We start from the raw sequence: 13579 nt of genomic DNA, 5'->3' as shown, positions 1-13579 counted from the left end.
ACCTTGGCACTTCTGACGAGTACTGGTCAGTATTTTGTAGAATGTCCCTTGATTCTGCTATGTCATATTTGCTCATGACTAGACTGAAGTTAATGGCTTTGGGGGAAGAATACCATATAGGCAATAACAGGATACATGATATCAGTGTCTTATTACTTATCCTGTTAACTTTGATCACTTGGTTAAGGGGCTTTCTGCCTGGTTTCTCCACTGTAAAGTTGCCGTTTTTCCATTTCTATATTCTGTTAGAAAGGAGTCACCCAGTCCAGCCTATATTCAAGGGGAAGAGAATTAGGTTTCACCTTTTGAAGGTAGAGCTATCAAAGAATTTGAAGACATATGTTAAAACCATCACAGTGATTAATAAAGATTTTGGGAAAGACCCTTTGAGGCTATGTAAATATCCCATTTCTCCTTAAGCTTTTGCTTATTAATTTTAGCATTCATTGGTGGTTCTTCCCTGCACTAATTATTACTATGGTGAGATTGCCTAATGGTGATTTATTGCCTTCATTTCTCTTATGTTTAATAGTTAGCATTCTTCTGTAGAAAGAGTTATTACTTTTTATCTATTTATTCAGTCATTTATATCCATAGGGATTCATGGTTATTTATTTTATTCTTTGGGTTTCCTGTATTTAAAAAAATTGTCTGAAATATGATAATGTAATTGTCAGATTAAATTTTTCCTTCTTTTTTTAAGGTCAGAAAAGTTTTCTTCTAAGATTTCATTAATTATTCTTCCTGTTCTAGCTACTGGTTTTCTTTTTGAGGAATTCCTAATATGAAGATTGAGTCTCCTGACAGCATTTGTTTTATAGAAGATCTTTGAAACAAAATTTTAGAATACTAAATTGTAACTATTACCTTCCCTTTTTCTCATGCAATCTTTCTTTTTCCTTTTTTTAGACATTAAAGTACATATCAAAAACACCATGTAGGCACCAGAGTCCTGAGGTTGTCAGGGAATTTCTCACAGCCATGAAAAGCCACAAGTTGACCAAGTAAGTAAAAATTATCTTAAGTAGGAAAAGTGACACGTAATGAAAATAACTTAGAAAAGCCACCCTCAGCAACTGTTTTTATACTCAGTTGGGTTTTGAAGTCTGATTAACACTCAGTGTGCTCTTTCTTTCTTTCTTTTTTTAGTTTATTTTAGAGAAAGAGAGAGAGAGAAACATTGATTTGTGCTTCCACTTATTTATGCACTCATTGGTTGATTCTTGTTCCCTGACCTGGGATCGAACCCACAACCTTAGCGTATTGGGATGACATTCTAACCAACTGAGCTACTCAGCCAGGCCCTAATATGCACTTTTAAAGTAGTATTGTAGATGAGACAACTGAGACTTCAATATAGGGATCCTTCTAGAACCAGCAACAGAACATAGTGGGGTTATTTAATCTTAGAAAATTTTTTTTGGAGTCCCAGTTCTATGACCTGTCCCATCACTCCCTCTCAACATTCAGATCAAATTGGTTGAAAAATAGGGTTCGCAAATTAAACTTTTTATAAAGTCAGTCAGTTAAGTCATTTGATATTTGGGTTTGCTTGGGGCAAAAATGGCTTGATGATATTATGTCTGCTTTTCTAGTGCCCAGTTATTTTTCTTGGTGGCTTTCTTGAATAAGGTAAGCTTGTAGGAATTTAAAACATTAAGAATTTGATTAAAATTTTACTTGAGAAGAAAATTATCCCTAGACTTTCAGAATTAATACCAGAACTTATAAATTACAAAACTTTTTGTCATTACATTCAGGATAATCAATACTTTTCTTTTGGTGGAATCATTTGGTGCTATTTCAGGCACACAGTGAATACACTGTCAGTAAACTGAATGCACTTTCTCTTGCTTCTAGTCTTCAAATGAATTCTGAAGACAAATATCTTTAGAATGTGTTTACGTATATGTGTGTGAGAGTATTGAGTGTGAGTGTGTGCATATAGTTTGTCTTATTTTTAATTGTAAAATACACAGAATATAAAATTTATCATCTTAGCTCTAGCCAGGTAGCTCAATTGATTAGAGCATCATCCTGATATGCCTAGGTTGAGGGTTTGATCCCTGGTCAGGGCACATACAAGAATCTACCAATGAATGCACAAGTAAGTGGAACTACAAATTGATGTTTCTCTCAATTTTAACGATTTTTAAGTGCAATCCAGTGGCATTAGGTACATTCACGTTGTTGTACAACCATCACTGCCATCCATCTGCAGAATGCGTTAAACAACTCCTTATATTTCCCACCCTCTGGCTGCTGGCAGTCACTGGTCTGCTTTCTTTCTCATGAATTTTGACTGATCACCTCATGTGAGGGAATCATATAGTGTTTGTACTTTTGTGTGTGGCTTATTTCATTTAGCATTGTCTTCAAGGTTCATCCATGTTATAGTGTGTGTCAGATTTTCCTTCCTTTGGAATATTGTACAGTATTCCATTTTAACACTTTGTTTATCTCTATTCATTGATGTATACATGGGTTGCTTTCACCTTTTGGCTATTGTGAATGATGCTGGTGCTGTGAACATGTTGGAGCATACAATAATTCTATTATTAATTTTTTGAGGAACTACAATATTTTTCATAGAGGTTGTACCATTTTACATTCCCACAAGCACTGTGCAGAGGTTCTAATCTCTCCACATCCTAATGAACTCTACTGTTTGTTTGTTTTTAATAATAGCCATCTTAATGGGCATGAAATGGTATCATTGTGGTTTTGTTTTGAATTTTCTTATTGATTGATTGCTTGATTGGTTTTAGACAGAAACATCGATTTGTTATACTTATTTATGCAATCACTGGTTGACTCTTGTATGTGCTCTGACGGGGGATCGAACCTGCAACCTTGGCCTGTTGTGATGATGCTCTAACCAACTGAGCTACCTGGCCAGGGCCTCTTTTGCCTTCCCTTAATAATTGGTGATATTGAGCATCTTTTCATGTGCTTATTGGCCATTCATAATCTTATTTGGAGAAATGTCTGTTCAAAGTCTTTTGCCCATGTTTGAATTGAGTTGTTTCTTTTTTCTTGTTGAGTTTTAGGAGTCTGGATCTTAATCCCTATCAAATATATAATCTGCAAATATTTTCTCCCGTTCTGTGGGTTTCCTTTTCACTCTGTTGCTAGTGTCTTTTGATACACAGTTTTAAGTGTCAATTCATCTATTTTTTTTTGTTGTTGTTGTTCTCTGTGCCTTTGGTGTCATGTCCAAGACATTATTGTCAAATCCAGTGTCACCAATATTTTCCCCTTTGTTTTCTTCTGAGAGTTTTGTACTTTTATATCATATGTTTTAAGTATTAGATCCATTTTGAATTAATTTTTGTGTGTGGTATAAGGTAAGGATCCACTTTCATTCTTTTTCATGTGGATAGCCAGTTTTCCCAGAACCATTTATTGAAAAGATTGTCCTTACACACTGAATGGTCTTGGCACCTTTGTTGAATATCATTGACCATATATGTGAGGGTTTGTTTCTGGGCTCTTTATGCCATTGGTTTATATGTCTGTCTTTATGCCACTACTATACTGCTTTGATTACTGTAGCTATTTATTTATTTTCCTCACCTGAGGTCGTGCCCACTGATTTTAGAGAGCAGGGAAGGAAGGAAGAGAGAAGGGGAGAGAAACACTGACGAGAGAGAGAGAAACATCGATCATTTGCCTCCTGTATGTGTCCCAACCAGGGACCAAACCTGCAACCTAGCTAGGCATGTGCCTTGATGGGGAATTGAACCCACAACCTTCTGGTTTACAGGATGATGCTCCAACCATCTGAGCCACACTGGCCAGGACTGATTACTGTAGCATTGTAGTAAGTACTGAAATAAGGAAGTGTGAGACATCCAACCTTTTTCTTTTTTTCAATATTGTTTTGGCTATTTAGGAGCCCTTGGAATTCCAGATGAATTTTAGGATGGATTTTCTACTTTTTACAAAAAATGTCATTGGGATTTTGATAGGGATCACATTGACTCTGTATATTGCTTCGGATAGTATTGACATCTTAAAAATAGTAGGTCCTCCAGTTCATGAACAAGGGCTGTCTTTCTATTTATTTGTGTCTTTTCTAGTTTCTTTCAGCAACATTTTGTAGTTTTTCATGTGTGAGTCTTTTACCTCCTTGGTTACATTTAGTCCTAAATAAACGTAAATGGAATTGTATTCTCTTCCAGATTGCTCATTGTCAGTATATAGAAACCACACAACTTGCATGTTGAGTTTGTATCTTGTAACTTTGCTGAAATTATTGGTTTTCACGGTCATTTCTTCATACAAGATCATGTTGTCTGTAGACAGAGATAATTTTATTGCTTCCTTTCCAGTTAAGATGCCTTTTATTTCTTTTTCTTGTCTAATTGTTCTGGCTAGGACTTCCAGTACTATGTTGAGTAGAAATGGTGAAAGCAGGCATCCTTGTCTTGTTCCTGATCTTAGAGGAAAAGCTTTCAACCTTTCAACCTTGAGTATGATATTAGCTGTGGTTTTTTTATATATGGTCTTTATTATGTTATGGTAGTTTCCCTCTATTTCTAGTTTGTGTATATTTTTAACGTGAAACTGTGTTGAATTGTGCCACATGCTTTTTCTGCATCAGTTGAGATAATTATGTACATTTTTCCTTCATTTCTTAAATGTATGTTACATTGATTGATTTTTGTATGTTGAACTGTCCTTGGATTCCATGAATAAATCCCATTTGGTCATCATGTATAATCCTTTAACATGCTAGTAATTTTTCAGGAATTTTGCATTAATATTTATAAAGGATATTGGTCTGTAGTTTTCTTGTAGTATCTCTGTCTGGCTTTGTTATTAGGGCAATTTTGGCCTCATAGAATGAGCTAGGAAGTGTTCCCTCTTCATTCTGGGTGAATTTGAAAAGGATTGGTGTTAATTCTTCTTAAATGTTTGTTAGAATTCACCTGTAATACCACCTTGTTCCAGGCTTTTCTTTATTATGAGATTTTAGAACATTAATTTAAAGTCTCCTTACTAGTCTAGAGTAGGTTTGTTCAGATTTTCTATTTCTTCATTTAGTTTTGGCAAGTTGTGTGTTACATATACATGGTCTGGACCACATGTATATATTTTTGAGGGAAGATTATTTACTTGTTCCCCAAAGTCATTCTTGATCTTTGGTATATTATAAGCATTAGGAAGATCCAATTGAAAAATTGGGGTAGATGACAGAAGATCCTTCCTTATTGGAAGCCAGTATAAATTATATCAAATTGAATCAGGGAAGTTTCATGTGTCCACATTACGACAGTAACTTCCATTTATTGAGCCCATTTAGTGTTACATGCATTTAAAATTCTCATTTAATGGTTAGTTGATTGATTGATTGATTTTCATGAGAGAGAGGAAGGGAGGGAGGGAGAGAAACATCAATTTGTTGATCTACTTATTGATGCAATCATTGGTTGATCCTTGTATGTGCTTTGACCAGGGATCGAACCTGCAACCTTTGTGTATCAGTATGACTCTCTAACCAATGGAGCTTCCCATCCTGGGCTCTCATTTAATTTTAATTCTCACAGCAACCTAATGGACTACTATTGATGCAATCATTGGTTGATCCTTGTATGTGCTTTGACCAGGGATCGAACCTGCAACCTTTGTGTATCAGTATGACTCTCTAACCAATGGAGCTTCCCATCCTGGGCTCTCATTTAATTTTAATTCTCACAGCAACCTAATGGACTACTGCTACTATATAGACTCTCTTGCCAATGGGGATATCTTCTTGAGTGTATATTACTTTAGGTTTTTAGTTTAATTTTTTTTCTTTTCAGCTGTCTTTGCTTTTGATTCCTGAATGATAAAGCACTGTTATTCTACCTGTTATGATAAAATAATTTCATTCCAATTAACCCAGGTAAATCAATTATCACCTCTTTGAATTATTTTTTTCTCCAAACACTTATTTACATATATATATGTATGTAGAAATTTATTACAATAATTTGGCCCACATGTTTGTAGGGGTTGCCTAGGCGAGTCTGAAATCCATAGGACAGACTGTCAGAAAAAGTGGGCCGGAACTCAGGCACAGCCTGAAGCTTCCAAACACTATTTTTTAAAAGACTTTATTTATTTATTTTTTAAGAGAGGGGAATGAAGTTGGAAAGGGAAAGAAACATCATTCAGTTGCCTGTCATTTGTGCCCTGACTATGGACTGGACTGGCAGCCCAGGCATATGCCCTGACTGATGACCTTTCGCTTTGCAGGACAACACCCATCTGAACATTTTTAATGGGAAGGTCTAAGATTCAGGAGAGGTGAAATTGTGAGAGTGCCAAAAGTGTAGTTGATTGAAGTTGTTATTTTAGTCAATGTTTTTTGACCATTATTACAGTTGATAAAACAGACTTGAAGCAGGTTGTGTTTACGATGGAAAGAGCAGAAGCTGAATCCTCAGTGGTGGTGTGGCTTTGTTGCCTGTCTTAGGTACAACCCTTATGGCTAATATTTGTGATGTTTGAAGTAGTCAAGGGTACTTGGTCTTATCTTATATCTGAAAATCATTTTTAGAAGTGCACATAATGAAATGGTTCAGAAATTAGAGTTTAGCTCTGAAAAATAGGCTAACTTCCATTGGAAATGTTTCTATAGAATATGAAGGAAAGGAAAGGTGAGAAAACAGCATATGAGTGTAGGAGAATTAAGGTCTTGGCTGTATTTTATATACACACTGCTTCACTTAATCCTGACAACCAACTCCTTATTTTACAGGTGAGTGAACTGAATCTCAGATTAGTTATATACATGCCCCAAATCAGACATAGGGTAAGCGATAACCCAATAGTGAATTCTTTCATCTTAACCAAAGTTTTCTATAGTTTTTTTAAGAAAGCTGGTAAGTTTGTGTATCAAAATAGTGGACCCATAACAGTATTGTGATTAGCAGAGGGGAAGCGGGGGTGAGGGAGGTAGAAAAGAATAAAGGGGGGAATAAATGGTGAAGGAGACTTGACTTGGAGTGGTCAACACACAATAAAATATACAGATGATGTATTATAGAATTGTACACTGAAACCTATATCATTTTATTAAGCAATGTCACCCCAGTAAATTCAATTAAAAAAAAGAGATAGTGGACCTATTACCCTTTGGATATTCTTGCCAGGGCATTGAGAATGAGCTTTTTCTTTGGGGGAAAAAGAACAGAGCTATTCCCTTCCAACAACCAGGCAAGGAAATTTTTCACCCTAGAAATTTGAGTTGACACTGGACTGATATAAATATTTTTTTCAATGTTTTATAATGTCATTAATGTACAAGCAGTTCTTGTGTATTGCAGAACAGTTCCATCGCCCCCAGATACTACCTATTCTTTTGTAATTAATCCCTTCCCCTATACCCAGTGCCTGGCAAATGATCTATTTTCCTATAGTTTGCTCATTAAAGAAAGTCATGTAAATGGAATCATATAGTATATAGCCTTTTGAGTGTGGCTTCTTTCACTTAGCATAATGCATTTGAGATTTATCCACATGGTTGTATGTATTAGTAGTTTATTCATTTTTATTGCTGAGTAGTGTTACATTGTATGGATGTACTACAGTTTGTTTATTCACTCACCAGTTGAAAGATATTTGAGATATTTCCAGTTTTTGGCAATTATGAATAAAGGAATTATAAACATGTCATACAGGTTTTTGTGTGAACATAAATTTTCTTTCTCCCGGGTAAATACCCAGGAGTAGGATTGTTGAGTCATACATCAGCTGAACTTTTTAAGAAACTGCCGCTCCTTCCTAAAATGACTGCATCATTTTGCGTTTGCCCTAGCAATGTAAAAGAATTCCACTTACTCCATATCCTCATCCATACTTGGTATTTTTAGAACTTTTTATTTTTACCTGTTCTTATTGGTTTGAGGTGGTATCTCATTGTGATTTTAATTTGCATTTCCCTAATAATGAGTAATGTTGAACATTGTATTCTTTGATAAGGTGTCTATTTAAATATTTTGCCCATATTTGTTTATTTAATTCTGAGGTTTTGTTTTTGTTTTTTAATCCTTACCTAAGGATATGTGTATTGATTTTAGAGAGAGAGGAAGGGAGGGGAGAGAAAGAGAGAGAAACATTGATGTGAGAGAGAAACATCTATCGGTTGCCTCCTGTATGTCTCACAACCAGGTATCAAACCCACAGCCTTTTGGTGCACAGGGCAATGCTCTAACCAACAGAATCACCTGGCCACGGCTATTTCTGAGTTTTGAGAGTTCTTTATATTGTAGATATGTGTCCTTAGTTCATTATGTAATTTGCAAATATTTAGTCTATGGTTGTCTTTTCATTCTCCTAACATTTTCTCAGAGAAGAAGGTTTTAATTTTGATGAAGTCACATTGATCTTTTCTATTCTTTTATGCATCCCTGGTTTTGATGTTATTATATAAAATGTCATTCCCAAGATCACAATAATTTTCTGTTATGTTTTCTTCCAGAAATGATCCATTTTAAGTTAATTTTGAGGGTACAGTGTGAGATGGGTTGAAATGCATTTTTTTGTATATGTATAGATTTGAAACTCTTTCTTTCAGTATCATTTGTTGGAAAGACCATCCTTTCTCCTTTGAGTTTGCCTTTGTATTTTTGTAAGAAATCTGTTGAGTCTATTTATTCATTCCATATTCTGTTCCATTCATCTTTGTGTCTATCCCTTTGTCAGTACCACACTGTTTTGATCACTGCAGTTTGTTAATATCTACAACAGAGTCTGCTGGGATTTTGATTGGGATTGCATTATTGTATCTGTAAATAAAATTTTGAGAATTGATATCCCATCACTATTGAGTCTTCCAATCCATGAAAATTTTATATCTTCATTTATTTAGGATTTAATTTCTTTCATCACTCTTTTGTAGTTTTCAGCATATAGAGTCTACACAGTTTTTTTAGATATATACCTATGTATTTCATAATTTTTGGTCCTATTATCATGGGACCTATATATATTTACATAATTAAGAAGATCGGCAAAAGCTGGGGAACTTCCGGCCAAGATGGAGGCCTAGACAGACACGCTGCATCTCCCTTCACAACTAAGAAGGAATACAACTACCTCAAAACTAGAGACAACCAGAAGTTTCAGAAAATCGAGGTGTATGAAAGTCCAACAAACAAAGATATAAAGAAGAAATACTCATCCAGACAAGTAGGAGGGGTGGAGCTGGGGCGGAGAAGATGCGGTGTGGTGGTGGCAGCAGTGGGAGCGGCAGCAGGCCAGTGGAGAGTGCAGTCAGACATTTAAAAAAGTTGAGAGGGACACCTGGGGAGCACTCCCAGCACCAGACCAGACCAGACTGCACAGCTCACAGTTCCAGTGCCGGGGAAAAGAAAGCCTCATTCATTGCTTCTGACTGTGTAAACCAGTGGGGGTTGGGGCAGAGGCAGAAACTGCCAGTCTCTCAGCAAAGTACATTTGTTTAAAGGGCCCCCATGGTCCTAGAACGTGTGCAAACCTACTCACTCTGGGAACAATGGCCAGGGCAACAGCTAGAGAGACACCAATCCCATTTGGAAGTGAAAGAAGTGTCTGGAAAAGTGGCAAGTGCTGAGCAAGTGGCATTGTTCCCTCTCAGACCCCTCCCCCACATACAGTGCCACAACGTGGTGAAACGGGTCACCCTGTACTGACAAATACTTAAGGCTTCACCCCTTATAACATGTGTGACAGCTCTACCTAAGACACAGAGGCAAACAAAACACAGGAACCTGTCAAGATGAGGAGACAGAGAAGTATGGCCCAAAAGGGGAAGGGATCAAGGTTTCAGTGGGAGATCTAAGCAAAGAGGAGATAGCCAACCTAACAGATGCAGAGTTCAAAACACTGGTGATAAAGATGCTCACAGGCTTGACAGATATGCTTAAGTATGGCAGACGCATAAGGGAAGAAGTGAAGGCTCTGCTAAATGAAATGAAGGAAAATCCACACAAAACCAATGGTGAAGGGAAAGACACTGGGTTTCAAATTAATGATTTGGAATAAATGGAAGGAAAAAACAGTCAACCAGTACAGAATGAAGAAACAAGAATTGAACAAAATAAGGAGAGGCTTAGGAACCTCTGGGACAACTTTAAATGTGCTGACATCTGAATCATAGCGGTGCCAGAAGGAGAAGAGGAAAAGCAAGAAATTGAAAGCTTATGTGAAAAAATAATGAAGGAAAACTTCCCATATTTTGCAAAGGAAATAGACATACATGTCCAGGAAGCAAAGAGAGTCCCAAAGAAGGTAGATCCTAAGAGGACCACACCAAGACATATCATAATTAAAATGCCAAAGGTGAAAGATAAAGAGAGAATCTTAAAAGCAGCAAGAGAAAAGCAGAGAGTTACCAACAAAGGGGTGCCTATAAGAATATCAGCTGATTTCTCAAAAGAAACTTTTCAAGCAAGAAGGGACTGGCAAGCAGTATTCAGTGTGATAAAAAGCTAGGACCTACAACCAAGATTACTCTGTCCAGCAAAGCTATCATTTAGAATGGAAGGGCAAGATAAAGTGTTTCCCAGACAAGGTGAAGCTTAAGGAGTTCATCATCACCAAGCCATTATTATATGAAATGTTAAAGGGACTTACTTAAGAAAAAGATTAACACTATGAACATTAAAATGACAGGAAACCTCACAACTATCAAGAACTGAATCTAAATAATAAAAACAAAAACAAACTAAGCAAACAACCAGAGCAGGAACAGAATCATAGGTACGGGGATCATTTGGAGGGTTATCAGCTGGGAGGGGGAAGGGAGAGAACTGGAGAAATGGTACAGGGATTAAGAAGCATAAAAGGCTGGTACAAAATAGGGGGAAGTTAAGAATAATATAGGAAATGGTAAAGCCAAAGAACTTACATATATGACCCATGGACGTGAACTAAGCGGGGTGGGATTTCTGGAGGGAAGATGGGTGCTGGGAAGAGGGGAGCAAAGGGAAAGGAAATTGGGACATCTGTAACAACATAATCAATAAAATATACTTTAAAAAAAGAAAAAGAAAAGATTGGCAAAAGGAAAATAAATCAAATTTTTGAAGAGCAAAAATAAAAAATATTGAAAGTAGCCAGAAGAAAACAATACATTACATATTTGTGTGCCCACAGATTACTCATCAGAAGCCATGGCAGTCATAAATTTTATGTAATAGTTGTATTACATCTACATACATTAAAGTTGTATTTAGTAGTGTTTTAACATTTACGTTCTATACTTTCATATGTTTTAAAGAACTTAGAGGACAAAAATAGTCTTCATATTTCTCCAGAATTTTACCATTTCTTTTCTTCTTCATTTATCCCTGAATATTTATGTTTACTTTTTATTATTTACTTCAGCCTGAAGAACTTCTGTTAGCAATTCTTTTAGAACAAGTCAGTTGGCCGCAAATTTTTTGAGTTTTCTTTCAACTGAGAATGTTATTTTCTTTAATTACTGAAGGGTATTTTCAGTGGGTTGAAGGTCTTTTCTTTCAGCACTCTAAAGATGTTATTTCAGTCTTCTGACTGCCATGGCTTCTGATGAGTAATCTGTGGACATGCAAGTATGTAATGTGTTGTTTTCCTCCGGCTGCTTTAATATTTTTTCTTATCTTTGGTTTTCAAAAATTTGATTTTTTATTTTATTTTTGCTGAGTTTCTTAATTATGTAAAATTTAATTTCTTAATCAAATTTGTGAACTTTGGGGCCATTATTTCTCAAATTATTTGTTCTGCTCCAGTCCCTTTCTCCTTTCTTTTCAAACTCAAAAAGACACAACTGTTAGAACTTTGATAATTGTTCTATAGGTCCCCAAGGCTCTCTTCTCTTTTTGTAGACAAGGAAACATTTTATTAACATTTCCCAGACAATCTTATATGCTTATTACTCTCAGCTCTTTAATTGGAGCATGTATGACACACTGACACAAAAAGTTTTGGATAATAGAAATACAAATGGGGGATCAGGACTTGAGGAAGGGAGTGGGAGGAAGAAATTGATGCATCGCTTTTCCTCTAGATCTACTTTGTCACAAAGATGGAGAATTCAGACTATAGAGGTTGCATGCAGTTTCAGCTGGACTGCATCTTCTCATGTGACAGTATTCTCTTTCAATCTGTGGTTCTTCTGTAGACTATTTATCAATAGGGATCACAGAGGAGTCCTGTCCAGCAGAACTTCCTGTGGTAATGGCAATATTTCTCTGCTCTGTTGTACACAATAGCTTCTAGCCACATGTAACTCTGGATCATTTGAAATGTGGCTATGGAGGAACTGCAGTTTTAGCTTTATTTAATTTTAATTAAATTTAAGTATTAATAGCCGTATGTAGTCAGTTGCTGGCATGTTTGAGAGTGGCATTTTATAATACCTCCTTTTGACTGACTATCTCACAGCCATATACAGAGTTCAAGTGGCCTTTACAAGTCCTTTGCTGAATGATTCTAAAGCTTGATGCCAGCCCTTGTCCCAAAGCCAGACAATTCAGTCCCTCCTAGTATGTTCCTGGTGCCTTTTGAGCTGGTGCCACAGCATTGGAGCTCAGAGGGCGTGGGTCCCTGCGGGTGCTTCAAGAGGAATGCCTGGGACTCCAGTGGCCCTATGTCTCACTCAGCCATAATCTCTGGTTTTTACAGCCAGAAGTTATGGGGACTGCTCCTCCTGGCTCTGGAAACCTGGGCTGGGGGGCCTGGTGTAGGGTTGGGACTCATCGATCTTCAGGGGGGACCCCCACAGCCGTGATATCCCTCTCAAATTTTAACTGCCACAGGTGAGTGTGGGATCATCTTGTTCCATGTCTCTGCCCCTCGTACCAGTCTCAGTGTGGCTGCTGCTTTATATCCTTAGTTGTAGGACTTCTGGTCAGCTAGATTTTGGGTGGTTCCCAATGATGTTTTTTCTGTAGTTTAGTTGTAATTTTGAAGTGGTCATGAAAGGAGGTGAGCACAGTGTTTATCTACTCTGCTATCATGACTAGAAGCCTTTCCTAATTCTTCCATTGCTGCTCTTCTGAGTCTTAGCCTTCCCTTGATTTTGTGACTTCAGTGTCCATTTGAATTGATGACTGAACCATGGTAAGCAAAACCTTTTAACAATTTCATTTCATTCCTTCCTTCCTTCTTTCTTTCTTTTTTCCTTTCTTTTCGTTCATTCTTCTTCCTTTCTTCTCTCACCAGAGGATATATTTCATTAATTGGTATAGAGAAAGGGAGAGAAAGAGAGAGAAAAACACCAATGTGAGAGGGAAATATTATTCAGTTGCTTCCCATACACTCCCTTACTGGGGACCAAACACACAGTCTAGGCATGTGCCCTGACCAGGAATTGAACCCGCAGCCTTTTGGTTCATGGGATGATGCTCCAACCACCTGAGCCACCTGGCCACTTTTAATTAAACGGTTGATTCCTGGAGCTGATGAACAAGTACAAAGGTTATTTATTCATGACTGTCAGAATCAAAGCTACAGAGAGTGCTTTTCAACAACTAACCACTAGAGGGGGCTAGCAGGCTTTTTTCACTGTGGCTGGGGCCTGGCTCCTACTCGAGGAGGTAGCCAACCGTTGCAGCCCATTGGAATT

At 37.0% G+C, this 13579-nt stretch overlaps 1 protein-coding gene across 1 annotated transcript in view; it reads left to right on the top strand.

Moving 5' to 3' along the window:
• The window catches only part of CRCP (CGRP receptor component), a 43792-nt gene that overhangs the window by 16562 nt on the left and 13651 nt on the right, over positions 1 to 13579 (top strand). Inside the window, exon 4 of the mRNA XM_090276928.1 lies at positions 910 to 1004. Coding sequence (XP_090133054.1) covers positions 910 to 1004 — 95 coding nt within the window. The remainder of the gene's footprint in view (positions 1 to 909; positions 1005 to 13579) is intronic.

This window comes from Furipterus horrens, unplaced genomic scaffold (assembly GCF_987537825.1).
Source record: "Furipterus horrens unplaced genomic scaffold, mFurHor1.1.pri manual_scaffold_5, whole genome shotgun sequence".
Lineage (NCBI taxonomy): Eukaryota > Metazoa > Chordata > Mammalia > Chiroptera > Furipteridae > Furipterus > Furipterus horrens.
Note: the sequence above shows the minus strand (reverse complement) of the source record. Positions and strands in the feature narration are given on the sequence as shown.